This window comes from Schistocerca piceifrons, chromosome X (assembly GCF_021461385.2).
Source record: "Schistocerca piceifrons isolate TAMUIC-IGC-003096 chromosome X, iqSchPice1.1, whole genome shotgun sequence".
Taxonomy (NCBI): domain Eukaryota; kingdom Metazoa; phylum Arthropoda; class Insecta; order Orthoptera; family Acrididae; genus Schistocerca; species Schistocerca piceifrons.
In genome coordinates, this window is record NC_060149.1 from 258463226 (window position 1) to 258490329 (window position 27104).

The window sequence follows — 27104 nt, forward strand, 5'->3', positions numbered from 1 at the left end:
TTTCCAGGTCCACATATTGCAAAACTTTTGGATAAATTACCTTTTTTTTCCCACTCCACTTAGCCTACAAAGTGGCAGTGTTAATTCTCAATCATGAGTAAATTTAATGAACAAAACATTTACTTGCGCTCTTGTATCAATGATAAAGGTGGACTGTCTTAACATTGATTTGGCAACTGTGCAAAGATTAAACTTGGAGACCTTACACACAGCTACAGAAATTGAATAAAGTTCCCGTCTTACTCCTTTTTCCCATCATTAAAAAAAAAAGCACTAAATTCAGGTAGCGCCGCATGCTCCACACTTGGGCGTTGTCGCATGACCTTGTACTGGACTTGGCCGCTGCGCGCTCAACCAGCGGCTTTTTCGCGCGGGTTGTCTATCGCTGCGCCTCTGGCCGTTGACACAGTCAATATGGGTTTAGAAAACATCGTTCCTGTGAAACACAACTAACTCTTTATTCACATGAAGTGTTGAGCGCTATTGACAAGGGATTTCAGATTGATCCCGTACTTCTGGATTTCCGGAAGGCTTTTGACACTGTACCACACAAGCGGCTCGTATTGAAATTGCGTGCTTATGGAATATCGTCTCAGTTATGTGACTGGATTTGTGATTTCCTGTCAGAGAGGTCACAGTTTGTAGTAATTGACAGAAAGTCATCGAGTAAACCAGAAGTGATTTCTGGCGTTCCCCAAGGTAGTGTCATAGGCCCTTTGCTGTTCCTCATCTATATAAACGATTTGGGAGACAATGTGAGCAGCCATCTTCGGTTGTTTGCAAATGATGCTGTCATTTATCAACTAATAAAGTCATCAGAAGATCAAAACAAACTGCAAAATGATTTAGAAAAAATATCTGAATGGTGCAAAAAGTGGCAGTTGACCCTGAATAACAAAAAGTGTGAAGTCATCCACGTGAGTGCTAAAAGGAACTAGTTAAACTTTGGTTACACGATAAATCAGTCTAATGTAAAAGCTGTAAATTCAGATAAATACCTAGGTACTACAATTATGAACAACTTAAACTGGAAGGAAAATATAGAAAATGTTGTGGGTAAGGCTAACCAAAGACTGAGTTTTATTGGCAGGACACTAAGGAGACTGCCTACACTACGCCTGTCCGTCCTCTTTTAGAATACTGCTGCGCGGTGTGGGATCCTTACCAGATAGGACTGACGGAGTACATCGAAAAAGTTCAGAGAAAGGCAGCACGTTTTGTATTATCGCGAAATATGGGAGAGAGTGTCACAGAAATGATACAGGATTTGGGCTGGACATCATTAAATGAAAGGCGTCTTTCGTTGCGACGGAAACTTCTCACGAAATTCCAAGCACCAACTTTCTCTTTCGAATGCGAAAATATTTTGTTGATGCTGACCTACATAGGGAGGAATGATCACCATGATAATATAAGGGAAATCAGAGCTCATGTGGAAAGATATAGGTGTTCATTCCTTCCGCGCGCTATACGAGATTGGAACAATAGAGAATTGTGAAGGTGGTTCGATAAACCCTCTGCCAGGCACTTAAATGTGATTTGCAGAGTATCCATGTAGATGTAGATCTAAATTTAAGTTTGCCACATTGGCAAGTCCTACTTCTCTTACTGGATTAGCTTTGTGGAAGCGGACAAGGGTCAGTTGCAGAACTGCTCCCGTACACATTTTGTGTATTTGCATTCCTCTGTGCTCCTCCATTACCTATTTGGTTAGCCGAGCAATGATGTAGAGACAGTCAGTTTCCTCTCACATGTCCATCCTTTCTACAGTAGGTGCATGTCAGTGCCAAACATGCAGGAGCCTTGTAACCTGGGCATTTGTAGCAAGTGCAGCACACTTAAGCAGTGAATGCACATCTAGTGGGATTTACGCTGGTTGAAGATTGGACTGATAGCCGAGACTCCTTGTGTAGAAATGAATCGTATGGCCTCCTTTACTGTGCTTGGCAAAGAACACTTCACCTCAGCATTTAAGAGTTGGTCAGTCCTGCGAAGAAATAAATCTATGCAGTTAGTTTCAGCTTCACTGAGAAGTACCTTACTCTTTTTGTTTCTTCCCCTAGTACATATGTACAATACGACACTGTTGTTATTGTCAGCAAAATGTTCTAAATCCTCTCTGAAATTTTGGTTTAAGGTGGAAAGTTGGCCCTATAGTGACTGACGCTGTGTGTCTCCATATTTATCCACTAGCCCTTTTGGAAGGACATAAAATGCCTTGGTATTTCTGAGTTCTTCTACAGAATTTGGGTAAGCTCTTGCCCCTCCTTGCAAATTTAAGTTGGCATCTCCTACCAACACTTAATTACTCCATGCTGACAATTTCCAGTTTCCCTAAATATGTTGTTGTTGATGTTGTCTTCCGTCCTGAGACTGGTTTGATGCAGCTCTCCATGCTACCCTACCCTATCCTGTGCAAGCTTCTTCATCTCCCAGTACTTACTGCATCCTACATCCTTCTGAATCTGCTTAGTGTATTCATCTCTTGGTCTCCCGCTATGATTTTTACCCTCCACGCTGCCCTCCAGTGCTAAATTTGTGATCCCTTGATGCCTCAGAACATGTGTCCTACCAACCTACAAAAGTGGAAACCCACGAACACATAGCAATGTCATTTACAGACTGGGACAGATCAGGCTGTAGGAACCCCAGAAATGGGGAAGCGAGGCTAGCTGCAGCAGTGTGCTGCTTTGTGGGATTGTATTTACTAATTCTTCATTGAGACACCTTTGCGTATCTTCATCCTCCACCCAGAGTTGCTCAGCCCTTGCTTGCCTGTCAGGATCAATCTCCAGATGCCCTATGACCTGGAGGTGGATATCGCTTTAAACTACATGCATCAAGATAAACAAAAATCTTAGACAGCAGCTCTCGGTGACATCTCTGATAGCATCGGACCCCAGCAGTGTCGTCTCCGTAAAAGTGAAGCTCATAACTAACTTTTGTTGATCGACAAACAGCTCGGAAGCATTGGGCTGCAACACGACGACGACGCCCGGTGTTGGGTTGGTGCTGAGTCTTGTACCCACAAAGTTGCATTACAAACTTGTGTTTTGTAGAGGTGATGGGAAACACCAATTGACCTCACGCAGCTGCAGCAGTGGCAGTTCTGGGTAGACTGGGGCAGGCAGCCCAGACTGAATGTGCTAAGCACTTGTCCATTCGATCACAGCTCACAGTGGTTTCATGCATCCGCTCATGGCTTAGTAATTTGCATGTGGCACCTCAAAGCCAAAAACAAGGTGAATTCGGCATCCCACTTCAGACATCAGTTTGCACACCACATTGGTGGTGTAGTCAGGATTGGAAAGTGATGTGTGCTTGTAATTAGTACATGGTGCCCAGGTATAGATAAAGAAACCATATTGGTTTATTTACTTATTGTGATTACATGGCGAGAATTTCCAGGATGATGAGAGAAGGTAACTCCAGTATCACCCAACAAATCTTGTAGGAGAAAGAAAAATGCAAAGATGAAGGAACTAAGTCATTTAGCATCTGCTCTAGGCAGCGGCTCAGAACATAAGAACCAACACATTTTCTATTTTAAATATTGTCTGGATTTCTTTAGAGATGTGTTGCTGCAGGCCTCTTGTCCATAAAATGATTTAGTTTCAACATGACAGTGCACCACCCCACTTTCATAGGACAGGTATCCTCATTGATCTTTTAGAAGCCAAAGTCATCTCATATGGTTTTCATATTGAATATAATAGAGGGAAACATTCCACGTGGGAAAAATATATCTAAAAACAAAGATGATGTGACTTACCAAACGAAAGTGCTGGCAGGTCAATAGACACACAAACAAACATACACACAAAATTCAAGCTTTCGCAACAAATGGTTGCTTCATCAGGAAAGAGGGAAGGAGAGGAAAAGACAAAAGGATGTGTGTTTCCGCGCCCCCCCCCCCCCCCCCCCCACACACACACACACACACACACACACACACACACACACACACACACACATATACACAAGCAGACATTTTACATATTGTCTCAGTGTCATATAAGCAGACAAATGTCTGCTTGTGTGTGTGTGTGTGTGTGTGTGTGTGTGTGTGTGTGTGTTGTGTGTGTGTGTTTGTGTGTGTGTGTGTGTGTGTGTGGGCGCGTGCGCGCGCATACCTGACTTTTCACCCCTAAGGTAAGTCTTTCCGCTCCCGGGATTGGAATGACTCCTTACCTTCTCCCTTAAAACACACATCCTTTCGTCTTTCCCTCTCCTTCCCTCTTTTCTGGTGAAGCAACCGTTTGTTGCAAAAGCTTGAATTTTGTTTGTATGTTTGTGTTTGTTTGTGTGTCTATCGACCTGCCAGCACTTTAGTTTGGTAAGTCACATCATCTTTGTTTTTAGGTTTTCATATCGAGTTATGGATGTTATCCTGCATTGATGTTCTTTTCCAAGGTTTGATTCCATATGTCAGAGTACTTATTTCAAGAGCCTCTACCACCTGTACCTTAAGGTTTTGCCCAAATATGTTTTGTAGTGCTGTGAATTTGCAAGCAGTTGCAGATAGGCAGTGTGCAACACCAAAATCAATTCATAATAGAGGGTGTTTGAAAAGTATTTATGCGCTTTTATATGACTAGAAGATACAAACTTTAGGTACATTTTGATATGTGTAGGGTCACAGGTTCTTATTTTCAAAAGGACCATCCAATTTGAGAGAGCTGTATGTTTACATGCATGCACCATAAATCCTTGGTTTGCTTTCTGCAATTAAATTTAGGTTCAAAGTTTTTGCTAACATTTCAAAAATGTTCAGTGTGCCTTCCACCAAATGCGTGACACAACCAACCAGATTATAGTCAAACTTGCCCCATACTTTGCAAGCATGTCTGGAGCAACTAAATTCACTATTGTAGGTATCGAGTGCCACTTTACCTGAAACTGGGGAAAGGTGAGGCAAATAAACAATCTTTCACAAACCTTCACAAAATCTGATCTTGGGTGCCAATAGTACAATTTGAAATTTGTATGTCATTTGGGGCAGGTCCAGCATTGAGGCAGTACATCGTAAAGAAATCCTTTGTCATGTAGGTGCCAGTGTGACGGTGCCCACTTCTATTGAAAAAATGAAACTTTCAGTATGTTCTCACAGTTGTAGAAAAACTCAGATCTGTCTTATCTGCAAAAAGAACAGAAAACTGCACAAAACATGAAGCTTTAGTGTTTTCTCTCTAGCTCAACTATGGTATGTGGCTGCTATGTTACCCATATTATTGTGTGTTATTGGTTATGTTTCCCACTTATACAGAACATAGCCTCGCCATGTCACTGAACACTAAATGTGAAAGAAAATTTTTCTAAGTACAGAATGAATTTGTGAAACACTACATGGTGATGTTGTTTGTCAACATCATGAAGGATTTGTGGTAATTTAATCCAGTATGTTTTGAAACTCAAACATTGCCATGAAACACATCGGACCCACATGAAAGGAGGGTCTAGTCCTTTGCTGGCATGACAAATAGACTTAAGCAAATTTACCATTACGCAGGCAACCATTTTTTTGGAACTTTGGTGCTTTCATCAAATTCATTGAATTGTAGGAAGTGCAGTACTGTATTCCCAATAAAAATTGTGTGTCTCAGTTATAACTGGTTTGCACCTGCTGAAATGGATCATTTTTATCATTTTTTCTGTTACTTGCTTCAGTTAATGTACAGGAACTGATAGAAAATTTTCGTTAGATTATGTGTGAGGATATGAGGTTGTTTTTTAAGAATTTCCACGTTTTGCAGGTAACTACAAACACTTGGAGATGGTTTGATATATCAACAGGAAAATGGAATGCTTACTCTGCAGCAAACAACAAGATAATTAATGATGCTTTCTTCCGAGGTGATCCCAGAGTTAAAGTGTCTTGTGGAGGACGCAGGCGTTATGTGATATCTTTCACAGACATGGTTCAGGTAATTTTTGCTGTCCATTTTTTGTTGTTATAAAGTTGTAAATGGATCTGCTAGTACTCTGCTGCTGCTGCTGCTGCTGCTACAAGAGTGCAGTAAAGTATACAACGGATTTTGAATGCCAATGGAAGTGCAGAAAACTTATGCACACTCAACCTACAAATTTATGTTCTGGATCAACTGATTTCTTCAGAAAATAAGTTTGTTTGAGGTCAGCATATTTTATTCTGTCCTTCTGTTTCTGAATGTACTAGTACAAAGTGTATCCCTCTAAAACTAGGTCTACCTTAGTCAATACAGAGTTCCTTTTCTTATTTAAAAATCTGATGGTTATGAAAGATTGATCACTGTGCTTTAAACCACTAATTTTTGCCTTTGCTGACTCCGTAATGTTTTAACTGGTTACTTGTACTACTTGGTTGTAACGGCCCATGAAATGCATCTGTCTGACATCTGAGGCATCACGTTTGATATATCCAAACCATGGTGGAGAATCACAATCTTAATTTAAATATCCAATCAATCAGCTAGCAGACAAAACTTGCGATACTGAAAGATACAAACTTCGTATTAGATGGTCGGGGTCAGTAAATAATAATCTTTCATGATAATCATCAAAATGTGCAGTACTGGTTACCCAACACAGCATATGGCCAAACAGTAAGAGCCTCAGGTCAGCTGAGGAGTTTTTCTATATTGTGTCATGGGAATATTGACATAAATCATCAACAAGTGTGTTGACAACAACCATATCCATCTCAAAAATGGCTGCTGGAGAATGTATAATCATACTTACAGATGATTATAAAACTTATTTGATGTAGCAAAGGAGTGCAGTTGTTTTACTACCCATTCTTAGACCTTCTAATAGTGCATAAACAGTCGCAGAATATGGAAGTCCAAACTATCCTTAGATAATTTGAATTTGCTGTAGAAGGAAGTAAGTTCAGCATTAGTGGATATTACTCTCACATGTGAGTTCATTATTCGTGTGAATAACTCTGTCTTGTTAAATCACTCCTGGAATTGGATTGCAGAGTGCAACAAAAATTTGCCAGTGTATAAAGATGTTGGCATGTTTCCTATAAGCTAATTATAGGATGGCATTGTTAAAATGAAGAGTGTCAGCAGGTCTCGGAACACACATTTTTCCAAGGAAGATTTGTTAGCAAAAGCTGGACTGTTAATATGTTTCCACTGAAATAAAGTAGATGGGTCCAGTGTGTAGGCACTGTAGTGCGAATTAGCTTACCTTGTGTTGTGCATGTGGTGATCAAATTGATGGAAATATCAATGTGCATATGGCTGATACGACATCACATCACTTGGCTGATACTGCATCACTTTCGGCTGCTTACATTGGTAGTATTAATAGCAGGATGGCTGCATATTACATGTGTTTGTAGGTACTTTCTGGACCATTGTGATATGCAACATTTTGTTCTATGAGTGCTCATGGTTAGGAGAGAGGCTGCAAAAGATCCTCTGCTGCAAGATTCAACACAGACATGATAGTGATGGACCATGAGATATGTAGGTGTTGTTAAGGACACATCCAATTGTTAATAGCAATGTGATTTGCTTTATTCTCATTTTGGAGGTTGACAGTTCTGTTAGAGAAATTCGTCTACATCATATGAAGCATCTGAGATATGCATATTATCCTTACTGAAGAGTAATAGTACCATATTGTCTGAAGAGTAATAGTACCATATTGTCTTTATTTTGTTATCTCAATGACTATCTTTTCCTTGTAATATATTTGCTTTGATGTCCATATTACAGTGATTAATATCTTGCAGTATTTCTTGTAATGTGCTGTAGCATCAACCTCTGAACTGTTTTGGATTGACATATACAGTTTTCTTTTTGTTTTACAAGATGCCCATATTCCTTGAGTAATCCATGGCTTCTTTGTAGACTTTGCTCTAACCTTTGTTCATTTTGGGGGAAAACAGTGTTAAAATAAGGTAAGCACTTAATTAGCAAAAGTGTTACATTTTTCTTTCATGCCATGAGCGCTGTAAACATCAGTCCAGTGAATGTCTCTGAGGAATATCCTTAAATAATCAATTTTTGGCTTATTGATTACCCTCCTGAGTTCAGATTCAACAGATTTTATATACTGTTCAGTATTAACACTTAACAAAAGGCACTGCATGCCATGGTCTGAGAGGCCATTGACTATTGGTTTTGTAATATAATTTTGTTCATTGGACTTTCCTATAAAGATATTATCAATGGCTGTTTGTGAGCAATTGGCTACCCTAGTGGGGAACTTTGCAGTGGGAATTAAGTTGAATGATAGTCTCACTAACTCAAATAAGTTCTTACTGGGAGAGTCTTTAAGGAAATGTACATTGAAGTCATCAGCAACCACTATTTCTCTGTTTTTGGTTGTTAAATGGGCCAGTACAGCTTCATGGTGGCATATGAACAAATTAAAGTTACCTGCAGGTGCACAATATACATTTAATATTATGAAGGATTTTTTGTGAAATTCTACTTCCGTTGCACATGCTTCCATATACTGTCCTACACAAAATTTATGAATGTCTGTGTTCTTAAATTTATGACAGCTCCTGATGAATGTAGCAACTCTTCCTTTCTCCATTTCTGCTGTACAAAAATTAGGTGCTAACCTAAATCCTGTAACACTTAGAAGTTCTATACCAGTCATCACATGACGTTCAGAGAGGCAGATTATGTCAACTGGGTTGGAGAACTCTAATTCATCTATGCAGATAATTAATTCATTAATTTTATTTCTCATTCCTCAAATATTTTGGTGCAATAAAGACAGCTGACATTTCACATTGAGTTTAAATTGGGTAGATTGAAATTTCTGCAGACTGTTGAAAATTCTTAACGAACAGCTGGTTATGCTGATGTAATAAGGTAGAATTGTTTTCTTGGTTTCTTTCTCAAACTGAAGGTTTGTCTCAATCCTAACCTCTTTTAAAACTTTGTTTCTTTCTGTCCTCCCTACCCTAAAAAGGGTCTTTTCTGAACCCTATAACCACTGGTATTTTATCACTCATGACAGTGCCTCCCCCCTTTAACTTTCCTGCTATTTTCCCAGCCAGTTTATCCTTCCCTTTCTTGTTGAGGTGAAGGCCATACCTAGCATAATCCAACCTATTGAGAGAATCAACAGTAACCACACCAGTGTGTTACCCTGTACCCGACATAAGCGGCCATTCCAACTCCAAATTAACTCTCTTAACAGAAAAGTTCAAATGAGGTCAGTCATGGCACCCAAGAAAATATACAAGCACAACACTAGTTTGCTTTGATACTGATGCAATCTTTGCCAGGTCACACTCTATACTGTACTCAGGATCTCTGTCAGTACTATTACCTGGCCTACCCACTATATCCATGGTGTCTCCTTTGTGAAATCTTTGCAAGATGATCCTAAGTCCTCTGTCACCTGCTCCAGACCAGCACTAGGGTTAAAAAAGTTGATGACGTGGTCCTCTGATTCTAGTTCATCCCGCAAAAGTTGGACAACACCTCTTCCATGGGAATTACCTAACACCACCACTTTGTCTCTCTACTGATTTCCCTACATTATTACTTTTCAATTTGCTGCTGAAAGTTCGTTGTGCCCTGTCTACACCTGCAATTGCTTGAGGCTCACCAGCTTTTAATTGAAGCAACAGGTCAAATCTATTTTCCACATTCTCCACAGAGCTGTCAGACAAAGTTCTAGGTCTGTTCCTCCTGTTGCCTCTTCCCCCCTCTCTTTACCCTTCTCCCACTTTAAACTGTCAAGGTCTCCCTTGGCCTTGTCTAACTCAGCCTGAAAGGCAGCAATTTTCCCCTCCTGTCCTAGTATCGTCCTGTCTCTACTACATATGCTACAAAACCACTGATGAGGCTCATCTATTTCCCCTAATCCCACACCACTACAGTCACCCACATGGAAAAAACTACAGCACCCGTCACACCAAAACCCCAACCTAACAATTCTATGGAAAGTCAATCACTTTTCACACATGATAAACATAATAGTTTATTAAGAATAAATCAGTTAAGTTACAGATACACACGAAAAATTGATTCCACAAATCTGGCCTATACACAACTGATAAAGAAAAACAAAAGTGTAGAGTTCCTGAAAAACAACTTAAACTTTATGCTACTTTCTGGAAATGTGAGTTAAATAAAGAGGAGGTATGCTACAGTTCAATTGCTGGAGAGAGCAAAGAACAATTAAATGAAATTCTATAGGTTTGCTGCACCGAAACGTAAACAGAAAATGACTATAACCCGACTGTACAATCTTTTTCGCATTTTCTGCTAGATTACATAAGAAAAAATGAAACTTTTAATGGTATGCTTCAAAAGCACACTAATACACCTATTTACCATGTAATCAGTACTAAACTAAATGTTGTTGTTATCTAAAATGACTTATCGTTACGAGAACACCAAAACTTGTGCTAATCGCCTGGCTACAGGGCTGAAAAGTAATGCTTCTGTATTTTTTATGTGAAAATTGTTAAAAGCTTTTTAAATAAAACAAACATTAATATTGTACATTTTTATTATTCATGTCTACATATTTACAAGTTGTATATACGAGGCGTGTTTTTTAAGCAAGTACCATTTTGAAATTAAAAAAGACGTGCTAAGATATCTCAATAATTTTATTTTTACATGAAAGCCTGTACCTTAATCTACTTTTCTACATAATTTCCGTAAATATTGAGGCACTTGTCATAACGTTGTACCAGGTTTTGGATACCCTCCTCATAGAAGTCTGCCGCCTGACTTGTTAACCACTGCGTCACCACTGCTTTGACTTCGTCATCATCTTGAAGACGCTGACTGCCCAGGTGTTTCTTCAAGTGCAGGAACAGATGGTAGTCACTGGGCGCAAGTGGGGGCTGTACAGAGGATGATTTCGAGTTTCCCATCGAAAATATGTGATAAGATCTTTGGTCTGATTTGTCACATGCCGACAGGCATTGTCTTGCAGCAAAATGGTCTCCTTACTTAACTTCCATGGACTGTTGCTTTGATTCTGGTGTGACATATGCACCTATGTTTCATCACCCATAACAATTTGGCTTAAGAAATCATCGGCGTCATCGTGGTACCGCTCAAGGAAAGTCAATGCACTGTCTAAACATTTGGTTTTGTGCACACCTGTCTACATTTTTGGTACCCAATGTGCGCGCAATTTTTGGTAATTCAAGTGCTCAGTCACAATGCCATACAAAACACTACAAGAAACATTAGGGAAGTCATACCGCAAGGAGGAAATCATAAGCGTCTGTTTTCTTTCACCTTATTGTCCACTTCCTGCACCAAACTTTCATTAACGACCGAAGGACGCCCACACCGTTGTTCATCATGCACATTTGTGCGGCCGTCTTTAAATGCTCTCACCCACTTTCTTACCATTCTATCACTCATAATGTTTTCTCCATAAACTGCATAGATCTCGCGATGAATATCGATCGCTTTTAGGCCTTTAGCAGTGAGAAATCATATAACAGCCCATACTTAAGTCGGGGGGACTCACGATTATTGGAGGCATCTTAAACACTCGGTACATAAAGTAAACAAGGAAGAATCAGACTGTAATGGTGTCAGTGTGTAGATTAAGGTACAGGCTTTCATGGAAAAATAAAATTATTGAGATATCTTAGCACGTCTTTTTTTAATTTCAAAATGGTACTTACTTAAAAACCACGCCACCAACAAACATCTCTACAGAGACAATGAGGTGACATAAAAGCAGCTAAAGAAAATATCACATACACTTTCTTAAGATTTTCCCAGTAAACCAAAATTGACTATTTGCCATACCTACTATCATCCTTATGTACTTGTTCCATTTCACATCACTTTGCAATGTTATGCTTTGCTATTTAACTTATATTGCTGTGTCAAGCAGCACAACACTAATGCTGTTCTTGTACATTGTTTTTTCTATTCACCTGCATTAACTTACATTTTTCAACATTTAGGGCGAGCTGCCATTCATTACACCAGTCAGTCATCCTGTATCCTTCTGCTGTCATTCAACAGTACTTTTCCGTGTACTAGAGCATCATCAGCAAATAGACACAGAGTGCTACTGACTCTGTCAGGTTATTTATGTATATAGAGAATGAACATCTTCCTTCTTCCTCGTACCCTAACTCGTGTGTGCTCATGTTACAGTACAGTAAGCACTATGGTTTTAAACATAAATTGGAAGCATTTGATATAATTACTGAAAGTAATAATGCTGTAACCAGCTGACCTTGTTGAATGTTAAATAAAACTCCAGTTTTCCTCACCTTGATTCACTGTTACAATGCTACTACCATGTGGTGGAGTTCAGACTAAATTATCAAATAGAAGCCATTGGAGTGGTCAGAAACATTCTGAAAAGCTTATAAGGTTGTTGCAGGGTAGGTTGTGCTGAAAAATAATTGTTGAGAAAAAAATTCAATATGTTGTGCTGTTTGAGTTAATTAGCATTGAAGTTAACCAATCGGGCCATTGCACACACAAATTCAGGTGGCCTGCCATACGCAGTTAGTATCAGTTCTCATAGCGTTGATGACAGCGCACAAGACTTTTTAGCCTTTGACTCAGGTTGGATTCATTTGTTGTTGTTGTTGTTGTTGTTGTTGTTGTGGTCTTCAGTCCTGAGACTGGTTTGATGCAGCTCTCCATGCTACTCTATCCTGTGCAAGCTTCTTCATCTCCCAGTACTTACTGCAACCTACATCCTTCTGAATCTGCTTAGTGTATTCATCTCTTGGTCTCCCTCTACGATTTTTACCCTCCACGCTGCCCTCAAATGCTAAATTTGTGATCCCTTGATGCCTCAAAACATGTCCTACCAACCGATCCCTTCTTCTAGTTAAGTTGTACCACAAACTTCTCTTCTCCCCAATCCTATTCAATACCTCCTCATTAGTTACGTGATCTACCCCACCTTATCTTCAGCATTCTTCTGTAGCACCACATACTTCAATTCATACTATTCTCAAAAGTCCAATTTTTGTATTACTCTATTGTTTGGTTTTAGGAAGTCAAACAAAGAACATGTTTGGTGACCCCATCTCTGGCAGAGCAAGTGGCATGTGTAACAGCCTGATGGGCTAACTTTGATGCTTATTAACTCTGAAACAACACAATGTATTGAATTTTTATCTTAACAATTGTTGCTCAGCACGACCTACCCTGCAACACCCTTACAAGCCTTTCAGACTGTTTCTGACCACCCTCTGTGCTATATAAAGTGGAAAGGTTGTTAGCAAAAATCTCAACAGATTTACTTCATTTTTTACACAATACTCCAATAAACATGGGGAGACATGGACAATGCATATTATTAGTGTATGTAACATATAAATACATATATATGTATAACATTCACATTTTTACATGATACTCTAATAAATATTCAGCTGGATATAGAGTAATTGTTTTTTTAAACAGCAATGTACTTGTTTTCTGTTAAAAAAAGTGTGTGAGAAAGTGCTGCCGTGTGAAAATCTGAAGTTTCATTTTCTTTCATGCAGTCAGGTTTAACTAAAATATCAAAGCATTTAAACATTAGACAAATTGTTTCTTCCATATTCATTGTTTGTCCTTATGAATAATTTTAAGCACAATTTTTATACACAACTATGTGCTGTTTTTTCTTCTTCCTTGCAGTGTGTTTTCACAGAAAATGGGAAAGTTGTATTTATGGATTAGCAGCTTATGATTAGAATACTACTATGGAATCTGAATCATTGGAAACTTTGTAATCCTACCTGTTTACAGAATGAAACTATGCAAAATACTGTCAATGAAGCTACTATCCTCAAAGATCTAGCAGCAGGAAGGGTCTTTCATATCCTGTATACCAGTGATCCCAACAGATTTACCCATTCAAATTCAGTGACTTCAGTTCCCAATCAAGGATTAATTGGGAAAGACAGTAAACAAGGCTCAAGATAAGAGAGAGCAGGAAGAGGAGATGGACAGAAAGGTGGGGAGAGAAAATGGATATAGAAAGGGGGAAAGAGGAGATGGAGAGGGGTGGGGGGAGGTGGTGATGGACAGAGAGAGGAGAGAGGAAGAGATTGGGACATGGATTCAATTCCCCTACACATTAGCATTGCAAAGTTTACTCTAGTTAGTATGTTATAAAAATAATGATTTCAGTCACTGTTGTACCATGCAAAATTTTTCCCGTTTTGCCTAACCTCCAGAAGTTCTCTAGATGCTATCACATGTTTTGTTACACAGGTTTCTGTTCTCCGTATCTTCTCCTCTCTCTTCCTTTCTCATACTCTGTAACTGTGTAAAGGTCTCACTGTAATACTTAACAATTGTTTTTCCCATATCTTGTTGCACATACACATTTGTTTGAGCTTTTCTTCCCTCTTCATACTCTTTGGGAAGAATTCTTGCACCTTTTTATTCTATATGTTACTGTACAGAAAATTCAGACATCTATAATGCCCAGTCATACATTTTGCACAGGTTTTTACATCAAATCTTCAAATAATCTGTATTTCACATAACTACTGTTGGATGCTACAGATACAGCACAAAGTTCTGAAGTAGTTTATATATGCATATTCATGGTTTGTTTTAATGAGATTAGATACTGATATTAGATTGCACAATTGCTAGATGTTTGAAGATGATGACAAAATACGTACATGTGTAATTCATCTAAGGTAAAATGATTTTTCTGCTTTACACACACATTTTTTTCTGTTACAGACAAATGAAGAAACTGGGAATAGCAGACCTGTAACTTTGTCATTGAAGTGCAGGGATAAAAATGACGTGAAAACATCAACCAAAGAAAATTCTGGTGAAGATATGGATGTTGAATGTCTAGATTTCTCAGAGCGAAGGAAACCAGTGAATCTTCAACAGTATGACACAACACGATCCTGTCAGATAATTAGGTATAGTGATATACTTCTTTCATATATTAATATTGCTCCTGCCCCCCTCCAGGGGGCTCACCGCTATTTGGCGGGTTCGTGCTTGGCTACCATGGGCCCCCAGCCTTTGCAGCACTTCCTCCCGTGTGTGCTGTATGTCTATCCTATTGCTATTCTTCTTCCCCTCCCTTTGAGGAACACATCTGGGGTATTACTGGGAGTGTTCTGCATTCTGCTGCTGACCTGCAAACAGTCTCAACTTTCTTTTTCGCTCCCTTTTCCTTTCTTTGTTTCCCTTCTCCTCTCGTTCCTCCGCTTCGGTGTTTGAGGCTCCTCTTTTTTTCTTCTTCCTCGCTGTATGCTCCTGAAGGCCGGCCATCCATTTATTATTCAGAAAGATGTTGATTCCATTGCTGACCCTGTGAAATCCTGCTCTTGATTACAGAATGGCACTTTGCTTTTAGAGGCGGCTTGTGATTCTGAAGCACAACTACTACTTGCTGCCTCACTTCTCCACGGCTACCCTGTTCATGTCAAGACACATTAAACTTTGAATTCTTCCCTTGGTGTAATTTACAGCGGGCTGCTTGACGGTCTAACTGAGGCTGAAATACAATCTTACCTCTCCGATCAGGGTGTCATTGCCATCCATCATGTAATGAAAAAGGTCGATTCCTCCTTGTTGCCCATCCGCACTCCTGACCTGTGCTCACAGTATTACTTCAGCAGTATCTTTTCTCCTGTTTTCCAAACTTTTCATTTGGAGTTTGAGTTCATGGGTTTGTGTTGGAAGGTAGCATATGCATAGGTGCATTTAGTCATGGCATTTCAGTTACTGGGAATACTTTCCATCCATAGCTTCTGTGGTTTTGGATCTTCAGCACTAACAATCATCAGATTGTAATGTTTTGTTCTATTAAGCTGTTCATCCAGTTTTCTGTCATAAGCTTTACTCCTCAATCAGTGTCCAATAACTGAGATCAAAGCACAGTGCAACTAACAGGATGACATTCCAGTGTCTCATAGTGTGGTTTGTGGCTTGAACAAGTCAACCCTGCTCTCCTTGTGGCCATTCTGTATGAAATGGTTGTCTGTAATGCAGCTGTTACCTTATGACCGTCCTGTACTAGTCTCAGGTGCCCATATAATTGTTACAGCAATTAATAATTAAAACTGGTGAGATATTTCTCTGATTACCACTTTCTTATGAACCCTTCTGTGTTGTGTCTATTTAAATTACAAACAATTACCACAGACATGATCCTGCTGTAATTTTGCAGTAGGTGATGTGAATTCAGAGAAATAAGATTGAAGCGTCCGTGCGTGCATGTGCATGTGCACATGTTGACTGATCTAAGAAATCATCATCGTCAAGATTGAGTGAGACGTACCAATGAGTTTCACCCATCTGAGTAAAATGTAAAGGTTGCAACTGGAAAATTGGGGAAGGTGAACACTTAAGCATACAGTGATACTTGACTACCATCTAGTTCTCGATTTTATTTATCTTTGGAGCCTTATTGATAGATTTCATGTAATACCAAAACTTCTCACTTGGCAGTTAAAAACAGTGTTTGAATGAATTCTTCACTAGACAAATGACATACCTGTCTCATTAAACTAAGAGGATAAAGCTTCTCAGCTTTGGCTTCATCACCAATTTGCTATAGAACTTATACATGATGTGTTTCCTGTGTTGCACAGTAAGACCAAAAAGACAAAAAATGTTCATACATTTATATAAACCATATTGTTCACTGCATCCATGTTAAATTTCACTAAAAATATTTTTATATTAAGTTATGGAAACACTTACAAGGTACGTTTTTAATATATATATATAACCTCCCTGTCAGTTTTGTTGTGAAAGTATTTGCTTCAGATTTGTCATGTACACAAAATGTGTTGATTATACTTCCAGTATTCTAATAAACTTTGAACTTGCAGGGCATGTGTTGGCTTAATGAAGATCTCACTCGACAGAGATACGCTTCACTCAGCAATGTTCGCCTGCATACGTCTCACAAGAAATTATGAATTAGCGAAAGCTTTTATTGAAGCTGGTGGTATACAGACCTTGCTGTCTCTGACAACTGGTCCATTCAATGCTGCTTCCTTGAATATGGCTACAATACTTATAAGACATGCCCTAGAAGAATATGCTGTTCTCAGGCACACAATGGAGAAGGTACAATAAATTATCAGTGAGAGGATATAATTTATACCAGTTGTAATCTAAACAAACCTGTGTTGGATCAGCATGTGTATTATTGAAGTATGAAATCAAAGTATAATGTACCCTATTATTAGGAGTCTAATTCTGTAGAATAATTCCATATGTATCAGACATAGCTGTGCAGCTTAGGCCATTACTCTGTTATCAACTTCAAATTCCATAGGTTGAAACATCACCTGCAACATGGACACTATCTAATTAATTGTACGACTGAAAATAAAATGAATGAAAGTATGTTAGTAAAATGTGAGACATTGATGGAGTTGTCTAGTAATTTTTTATAAGGTAATAAACTAACTACTCTTTTTGAAGAAACAAGTATTCATGGGGTCCACAAGGAAGAATATGAAATAAAGTGAAAGAAAGTAGTATACGGAAGACAGTATTGGCAGATCATTATCACACTGCTCTCAAAAGGTGGTTAACTAGTTGTTGCAGTGCAAGTAGAGTTATTGTATAATTTTTTGAGCAGGCCTAATTGAAGAAATGGGTTTAATTATGTAATGCCACACTGAGTAATTTGTATCTAATCTGGTGGTATAAATGAGTGCTATTTTGTAATCGCTCTGACAGACTCAGGTGGAGAATGTGGTGAAATATTTATTTAGCATTTCACATACTTTCTTTGTTGGTTTACTTTAACTGTTTCTTTGTTTGATTACAGTGAATTAGTACTGTTTAATGATTTTGAAATATATTCTAGGTAATACGTACACAGGCACAACTGAATGACCCTACTCCATACAAGGAGATATTGTTTTTCATGCTGCAGACATCTTCATGTGTTTGCCGTGCACCAGACATGTACGCAGAAATTGCATCTGATGTTCTAAGGATTGACATAAATCACCTCTCAAAGCGAAGTAAGTATTAAATGTTACACTTCTTACAAGAGTTGGCCTGTGTGATCCCCATGTAGTATTTAGAATTGTTACTCAATTACTGTGTTGCTTACCATTATAACCTCTTTTAACTAGTGCCTAAATTCCTCACTCCTGGTTGTGGATTATATGAATGGTAGTACATCATAGTGTGGTGATAACAGCTTTGAAACAGTGTAATGCTGGCAAATGTGCCTGGAATCCAAATTTGGGTCATATGTGGTAAAAATTTGTGAAAGGAGGCAAATGATTATTTCATTATGTTACTACTGCAATGTTCCACCAAAAATCCACAATAAAGTCAATTAACACTATGCTGTCCATTGACACCACAGTGGTGTTGTGCGTGAAATAGCGGCCAACGGCCGGCGACACCACAGTGGTGATGTGAACATAGTATCATGCAGTGGCCGATGATAGCAATTTAGTATCTTTTGCATTCTGTTGATGTTTTGTTTAGGTAACAATAAGTTACTCATGTCAACAAGTTTTTTGTTTTTATAAGTACTTGTGCCCTTTCATTATGGCAGATGAAAGCTCGATAGGATTATTTATGATGAATGTGCGGACTTCTTGTCTGATGTTCCGGACGACTTGGCCGATTGGGAAGAAGACATTGGATGGCAAAAAGAAATGAAAGTGAAGTAGAATCGTTGGAAGATAGTGAAATACATCCAAGAACAATTTGGTGAATGCTACGGTTGCCAACTGATTCAGCTGAATCAGATGAAGAAGACAGTGCACAGTGGTCAGACTTTGATTTACCGAGGACCAATAATAAATTGAAGGATCCCCGAGTCCAAATGTATTTCCCAAAGATACACAGAGTGTATCTAGAATTATATTTTGAGAAAGATCTATTTGAATATATTAGCAATGAAACCAACAAGTACTATGGTCAAAACTGCAATAGAAGGAAACTGGATTTCAAAAAATGCCAAATCTGTCTACGTTATGGGACCCGAACTTAGAAAATAGTTTGGGCTTGCGGCATAATGAGCTTGCTCTTCTCTCTCTCTCTCTCTCTCTCTCTCTCTCTCTCTCTCTCTCTCTCACTCACCCTCACCCCCCCCCCCCCCCCCTCCCGCCAACAGACCAGTTTTCAATTGCCACTACATATGTGGCATTTCCTGAAATCACCTAGATTTTATAACATACAAAAAGCAGTAGAAGTAGAGATATAATATTTGATTCAACATGTTTAAATGTTGTTTGTCACTATTCATAATTGTGGAATCGCAGTTTGTCCATATTAAGAGAGGTTTTACAATTACTTTTATTTCTTTCTTGCTTCACAATAGGTGTTTGTATTGGAAAAGTGTAAAGTTTTGAATTATGTTAATGGTATTTTTGTTAGCTGGGAGGTATTTTTAGCTTTTGTATTAAAATTCCTCAGGACTCAAAATTTGCATGTACTTCTTATATGGTTCTTTCCTAGATGATGATGAAGGCCAGCGGTTGCTTGTCAAGTGCCTCCCATCCAAAAATACAACTGCTGAAGCAAGGGATGATGACTCAGTTAAAGTTGTCATTGATCTTTTGAATGCACTTATTGAGCCTCACAATACTCAAGATGTAGAAGTGAAATCAGTTGGCAGCAAAGTTCAAGAGAAGGTAAATACATATTATACATACTTTTTTTTCAATATGTAAATTTAAAAGGCTCTCTTTGTAGGTCTGACTAATCTACATTACTTATAAATATGTAATTCTTTAACTCAGCTTATAGTTTTTTTATACAAGTAAACATTAAGGAAACAAGGATCAAACTAATCCTATATGACATACACATTTGTACAGCACAACCCAAGATTGTCAGATGCTCCATACCGTACAAATGCAAAAATGTCTGGGAGACTGGGGTGCTGCCCCACCTCTCTCCCTCCTCTCTCTGCTCCATTCCCCCCCCCCCCTTCCCCCCCCCCCCCCCAGAAAGCAGCATTCAGCAGTGGTAGAACTAACTCATAACTGTTTCCAGCACATACCTTGCTTCCTGTGTAATCATTACTGCAACCATGCTTGGAGCATCTCAGGTATACCTCCCCCACCTTACAGAATGTGCTGTATCCATTGTGTAGGTTAAAAAGAAAAAGAAAATTTTAACGTTATTCTAATCCATAGTTTTAAGATACATTATGTATGCCACTAAACTAAGAGGGTAAGTCAATTATTATCTGCAATTTAGTTATATTTTTGGTTATTTTGGTAGACTGTCATTTTACATTGATGACGCATGCTTTGTTTATTTGTTGTGGTATCGTTGCAATTTTCAAGCTGCTAGGTTAGTTTCATTATCACTGCCATGCTGTGAATCATGGCTGCACTGCTGTCTACTTGCACCAAAGAAAAGCAACGTTCAGTGATCCATTTTTTTATGGTTGGAAGGCATATCAGGGGCTGAAATTCATCAAAGGTTTTCGGTGCACTACGGGAACAGTGTTTTGCCACAATGGAGTGTCTATGAATGGATTGAAAAATTCTGAAATGGTCGCACAAGTGTTACCCACAATGAAGGAGATGGATGACTATTTACCACCACAAATGAAGAAACCATTGAGCAATCACATGAAATGAAATAATTCTCGTAGACAGATGATTGACTATTGATGAAGTGGCACATTGTCTACATATAGACATGTTTCTGCATACGAAATCATCCACAACAGACTTGGGTTTCATAAAGCTTGTGCAAGATAGGTCCCAAAACAACTCTCACATTTGCATAGAAAAACGCACTTGGACATCTGCAGAAATGTCTGGATCACTATGGTAATGAAGGGGACAACTTCTTAGACAGGATCAGTACTGGTAACGAAACATGGATCCATCATTATGAACCGGAGAGGAAATGGCAGAGTATGGAATAGAAACATTCAAATTCACTGTGCAAGAAAAAGTTAAAGACCCAACCATCCGCAGGAAAACCAATGCTTACAGTTTTTTGGGATGCACAAGGTCCAGTACTGGAACTTCATGGGGAAAGGGGCACATCAATAAACAGTGTACATTAAAGTGAGATACTTGCTGCCAGGCCAAAACCTGCAATTCGAAACAAATGCTGAGGATTGCTGTCAAAAGGTGTTGTTGCATGACGATGCCCATCCGCATACTGCTGCCCACATGGCTAAAACACTCCAAAAACTCAAATTTGAAGTGCTGGATCATCCTCCATATAGTCCCAATCTTGGCCCTTCTGGCTATCATTTGTTTGGCCCACTCTAACAGGCATCAAGCGGCTGTCGATTTGCCTAGGACGAAGCAGTGAAAAGAGCAGTTCATTCCTGGCTCACAGCTCAACAGAGAACATTGTTTTATGAGGGCATCAGGAAGCTTGTACGGCAATTGATGTAGTGCATTGAAATGCAAGGAGACCATGTCAAAAAATGATTTTCTTGTGAGTTTCCTATTTGATTACAATAAAATTTTGTAACTACTTTGCAGATAATAATTGACTTACTCTCATAGTGCTGTGTGTTCCATATTCATGCAATCTCAGTTTTATTTATAGCCATCTCCATGGCATTGTAATTACTTATGTTCACAATGTACAAACTGGCAGACAGAAATCTTGATTTTTCAGTCTACTTTGTTGTCTTTAGATTATAGACAAACATTGGGTGTGCGTGCGTGCGCGTGCGTGCACGCACGCACGCACGCACGCACGTGCGCGCGCACACGCACACAGTGTCTTAAAGGAAGAAATAATGCCCAGTTTCTACAAAGAACTTAACTTCAGCATGGAAACATTTTTTGTACAGATGTGTTGCTGGATTTGGCTTCAGATAGTTATTGTTTATTTTTAAATGCATTGCAGGTCATTATGTTGGTTGAAGAAGCATTTGGCATTTGGCTTTGTCATAATCAAAGTACTTCTGAATAATTTGAATGCTGCATGGCAATTTTTAATGTGCAATACAAGCAGCTGCCAGGTATTGGTTTGACCAGCATAATGACAAGTAAAAATTTAAATAAATAATCTAAGCTGAAAATGATATTATTACATTATAATTCTGGGTTTTATTTTTTATACAGAGTGTACTAATATACACCGTTCACACTGCCTTTAAGCTTTTTAGGTTTGACTATAAACTGTGTAAGTTCAAATTGAGTAACAAAATTATAAGATATAATGCATGTACTTTGTTTTATGATTTAGATAAAAAGTAAAGAAAGTTCAAACACAAAAACTTCTCTGAAGACCACAGAAGGCAGTTCATCCCAGGCATGGAGACGCCCACTCCTAACTAAGTCAGCAATTCTTAAAATTTTAGCAGATATAGCGAAGTCTTATTCGGCATTTGCAAAAGTTATAAGTGATCACGTTTACACTGCTGGACAGACAGAATTGGTTAAAGAGGTAAGGTCATTCCTTGCTAGTAAAATTTATGAATTACTAAATTTGGACAAGATTGTAAAACAAGTATTCTGACTAGTAAACAATTTTTTATTTTAACAGGAGTGTTCAGCACTGGCTTTCATGCTAGATAACTTCCTTATGAGCAAGGAACCAGCTGACAAAGAGTGTTCAACAATGGCACGAGTACTTATTGTTGCACTTGCTTCATGCAGTCATGCATCAGATGTTCAAGGAACAGTGATCTCGGAGGTATAGTAACTTTACAAAATTAATAATGAAACCAAGGAAAAATGCAAAAAATTGTGCTTGCTTGAATTAAAAATAAAATAAAGATGTCCACTGCCTATGTGAGAACATAATGAATCAATTTTAATTGTGTGAATCGGGATTTTATTTCTCTTAAAGAAAAAGAAAAGTATTATAAAAATTTTAGTTTGGAGGTAATTGTAAGAATGGTGTTAATTTATCACTAAGTTATGAAGGGGTAGAATATTATGGAGCTGCACTAGTCAAATGAAATTCATAGGTGTCAATTCTAATGTAACTTCAAATATAACAACTGATTTAATAACAATATCATTGATTTCTGCAAAGTTAATAAACCTTATTTGTTGTACTTTGTATCTAAGCTTAATGTTTTGCACACAAATAAATTACTGTTTGAGCAATGCTGAAATTTCCTAGAGTTTGTCAAATATGAACTAATTGTTACAGGTGAAATCTGCATTGGTTCGATGTGTCAATTGGTACGAGTGCTCAGAAAAGCATACACGAATTCAGCAGCTGAGTGCACTTGTGTCTTCTATTATATATAATTCTCCAGGCCCTGTTGAAGTTCCAAGGCTTCATTATAGGTAATGTTAAGCAGACACTGTGTGTGTGTGTGTGTGTGTGTGTGTGTGTGTGTGTGTGTGTGTGTGTGTGTGTCAGTCATTCCTGGAATACTTTCAGAGTCAACCCTTATTTAGACACAAAATTTACATTCATTTAGTTTTATAAATTAGCAGTAAGCTGTGGTCTGTATACATTCCTTCTTTACAGCAGCAGTATGAACCATATTGTCAAAATAATGATACGGAAAGGATTGGTGACCGACCTGGCTAAAATTACTCACTCACTAGACCTGTGCAGCACCTCTCTGCCAAACACGATGAATTCTGTGTTAAGAACTCTTGAGGTGGTGACAAGAATTATTAACATGCCTGTTTCAACAGGTTCTAGTAAGAGTGGAAGAAATACACGGAGTATAGCAATTACAGATGAGCAAGCAACTAACAACAGAGGTAATTTTGCAAATCTCCTTTTTATACTTGAAGTTGTCATTTCAAGAGCCAGAATGAATTTTGGATGGGATAGTATATAGATTTTGCAATCTAAACATACTGCAATGCACTTTCCAATTTTCTGAACTATAGGCCACCCCACTGTGGGCTCAGAACTATTACGCAAGCATGTGTGTTGTGAGCATGGGTCCCCAAACCTTGCAGTCCTCCTTACATTTCTGTACTGCCATTTTACTCCGATTATATCTTTTTTCTGACTAATTTTGTAGGATGTATTCCCTGCTCGTCAGGCATTGATCCTGGCTTCTCCCATTTCATTCCCACACTTCATACCACTTAATTTCAGTTAATTTATGTTCATTTCCTGCATCTAGGTTTTACCTCCACTACTTCAAATTTTTTTCAGATCATGCAGTCGATAGTGGGAGGGTTGCCAATTACTAGGTAACTAGTCCATTTGGGCAGCTGTCAGGTACCTGTACAGTGTTAGTCCTCTGACCATGCAGGGATTGTATTGTTGATGCACAAGATATCGTATCTCCATTTGTGCTGAGCAGGTGCTTGTCCATTTAAGAGCACTGGGATTTGGGGCACTGGCCATTACACGAGGTGACCATAGCTGTGGCTGAGTGGTGCCCATGGGGCGAGCCCTCATTCAGAGTAGTCAGCATTGTGATGGATATTTGGCATCATGAAATGGCCAAAGTTATCAGCCAGTGGGTGGCAGGTCCCAGCAGTGTCTCTGGCAGACTGCAATTTAGTACCTCTCATTATGATCCTAGTAACTTCGTCATTGGCTACATGGGCCTGGAAGGAAAAATAAAACCAAGCATTTTGCAGACAATTACACCCCTCAATTCTTGGTTTGCACCCAAACAGAGGGTCTTTCTCTCTACTGTCCTGGAATGTGACGTATACTAGCCTCTTTGTATCTCACCAGGACATCATCAATGTGAGAATCCAATGGAACTAGAGTGAATATCACTATCACCTGCTGGAACTACAACTACTAATTTCCTGTGCATATTCTGTGTTCAGTGATGCTCTCCAAGAAACAAACTTCACTCATAGCCATTCCCAAACTCTTCAAGGTTATTGTGCATTCTCCAGAAATTATACTGGCTCCCAGAGAGAGCAGATGGAGGGGGCTGTGCACCGGTTCACACTTTTTTTGTTTTTTGTTTTGTTTTTTGTTTGGGGGGGGGGGGGGGAGGACAGAAACAGTGTGGTCAACAGTTACCTTGCAGCTCCAGTGCTATGGAGACCTTACTTTTGGGATTACCCTCATATTTATTACCACTTTCTGATGACCGTGTGGCCGTGCAGTTCTAGGCGCTCAGTCCAAAACAGCATGACTGCTACAGTCGCAGGTTCGAATCCTTCCTTGGGCATGGGTGTGTGTGATGTCCTTAGGCTAGTTAGGTTTAAGTAGTTCTAAGTTCTAGGGGACTGATGACCTCAGATGTTAAGCCCAATAGTACTCAGAGCCATTTGAACAATTTTTGATGACCATGTCACTTAATTGGCTCCACCAGAGGGACAAATTACCACACTGGCCCCTTCGAAGAGCCAACTGATGGGTGGATACATCTTCTGTCATCTTCGTTCCCTTCTCTGCCAGACTTCATTGATGACATTGTGGCTGGGAATGTATGTTTCTTCATCCCAGATGTGGGTCAAGCTCAGTAGTCTTTTGGGCTGCCAGAGAGAAACAACTGTTCTGGGTTTCTTCCTTCAGGGTGGTATATGTACTGTGGCAACAGTTCTTGGTGAACACCTTGCGACCCACTTTGCAAGCACATTAATGCCCTGTTCTTATCTTGCTGCTTTTCAAAGGCATAAACAAGAAGTTAAAGGCATCTTACTATCTAACTTAAACATGTTGTTGGGGTGATCTCTGTTTATATATATTTTCTGTGACAGCAGAGATTGCTTGATTTTAGGACCTTTACTCCAATTACTAGTTTTGACTAAATTGTGCGGTCATCTTCATATTGACATTGCACTGTATGAAAAGGAAATAGGTAATTGGTAATCTGCATAAGATATAACCATTTTTTGGGAGACCCAAAGTTTTTACAAATAAGTTCACATTCCTTTGCGTATCTGTTCACATACATTTGTCACTGAAATTTTGAGAACAAAGTGTAGTTACATTAAAATATTCCACTTGGTTTGTCATTTATAGAACAGAATGCTCCCAGATATATTGCCAAATCAATAAAAAGGAAAAGTACAACGTACCCGGCACCAGTTAAGTTAAAAATACATGCCAAGTTGACGGCCTTACATCATCCGAACTGAGGCACCACAGAGCCTTTTCGACTTGTTATGTACGCATCAGGTGATGCAATCATATTAACTGGCGATATGTTGGAATATTTTGAAATTAATCTCATGAAATGTGTTTCACAAAATTTAAAACACACATTAAACAGTATAGGAATCACAAATATAAATTCTTACATCTTATTCATATACGACGATATGGTGCATTTCACCAATATAAATTACATGTATGGAAAAATGTAATCTTAACGTGTGTTTGCTCTCCTCCTAGATTGTCATTATGTCTTACAAGCGCTCAATACACAATGGCTGATGAAGTTGCCCACTGTACATGACTCCCCTCCCCACCCCCACCCCTCTTTTTTTTCCCCTTATACAATTAACTAATCCATCAAAGCCTAGTCATACAAAAAAAATATTGTATACCCCATAGAACACTAAATCCAAAAACCTGGGGGAGGGGTTGGGAGGATAGGGTGGGGAAGGGGGGGGGGGGGGGGGAAGGGGAAGGAGCTAATAAGGGTATGGGGGTGGGAAGGGGAAGGAATCCTACAGGGTTAGGGAAAGAAAGGGGGAAGAGATAGAAGGTGGGGTGGTACATAGTTAAAAGTTACTTGTCATGACAAGAATAAAAACATTTGCTTGTGACACTGAATTTACGGTATAATATGGTGCTCAAAAGGAACTAATAATACACTAATGCCTTAGTGTGCTTCACTAATATAATTATAAGAGCAGGATGGTAGCAAAGCAGAACAACAGTTCTACTGTTGTGGTAACACTCGCAGTCACCTAGGCTTGGGCACGGGTCTGAGAAATATTTGCAGTGAGCGTATTTTGATGAACCAATGACAATACTGTATAGTCAGTGATGAACAGATTGTAGAATATGCTAACAGAAATACAGATTATCATTTATGAAACAAAAATATCATCAAGTGTAATAGTTATAAAAGTAATCATAATTGCATAGCCAAAGGTGAGTATGCATAATATGCTACCTTAATATTCATTGTCAGTTATAAACAGAAGAATGGAGTTAGTCAAGTGTAATAATTATATGACATAACACATACATATATGCCTGTATGTTACTTTTAAAAAAAGTATGTGAGAAACATGCTATGATGACTGGATAGACACAAGTAGGAGCATTTAAAGAAAAGTTATGAATTTCTTTTCTTCAAACACCCTTATTTTAAGAAAACGTATAAATTTTTCTTTAAATTCCCTT

General features: G+C 38.8%; 1 protein-coding gene across 1 annotated transcript in view; it reads left to right on the forward strand.

The window, feature by feature from the left end:
* LOC124723129 (E3 ubiquitin-protein ligase HUWE1) overlaps positions 1-27104 on the forward strand; it is a 360906-nt gene that overhangs the window by 161769 nt on the left and 172033 nt on the right. Inside the window, exons 24-32 of the mRNA XM_047248317.1 lie at positions 5754-5924; positions 14655-14845; positions 16772-17012; positions 17764-17923; positions 19380-19555; positions 22098-22298; positions 22398-22547; positions 23013-23152; positions 23340-23581. Of these exons, the coding sequence (XP_047104273.1) occupies positions 5754-5924; positions 14655-14845; positions 16772-17012; positions 17764-17923; positions 19380-19555; positions 22098-22298; positions 22398-22547; positions 23013-23152; positions 23340-23581 (1672 nt within the window). The remainder of the gene's footprint in view (positions 1-5753; positions 5925-14654; positions 14846-16771; positions 17013-17763; positions 17924-19379; positions 19556-22097; positions 22299-22397; positions 22548-23012; positions 23153-23339; positions 23582-27104) is intronic.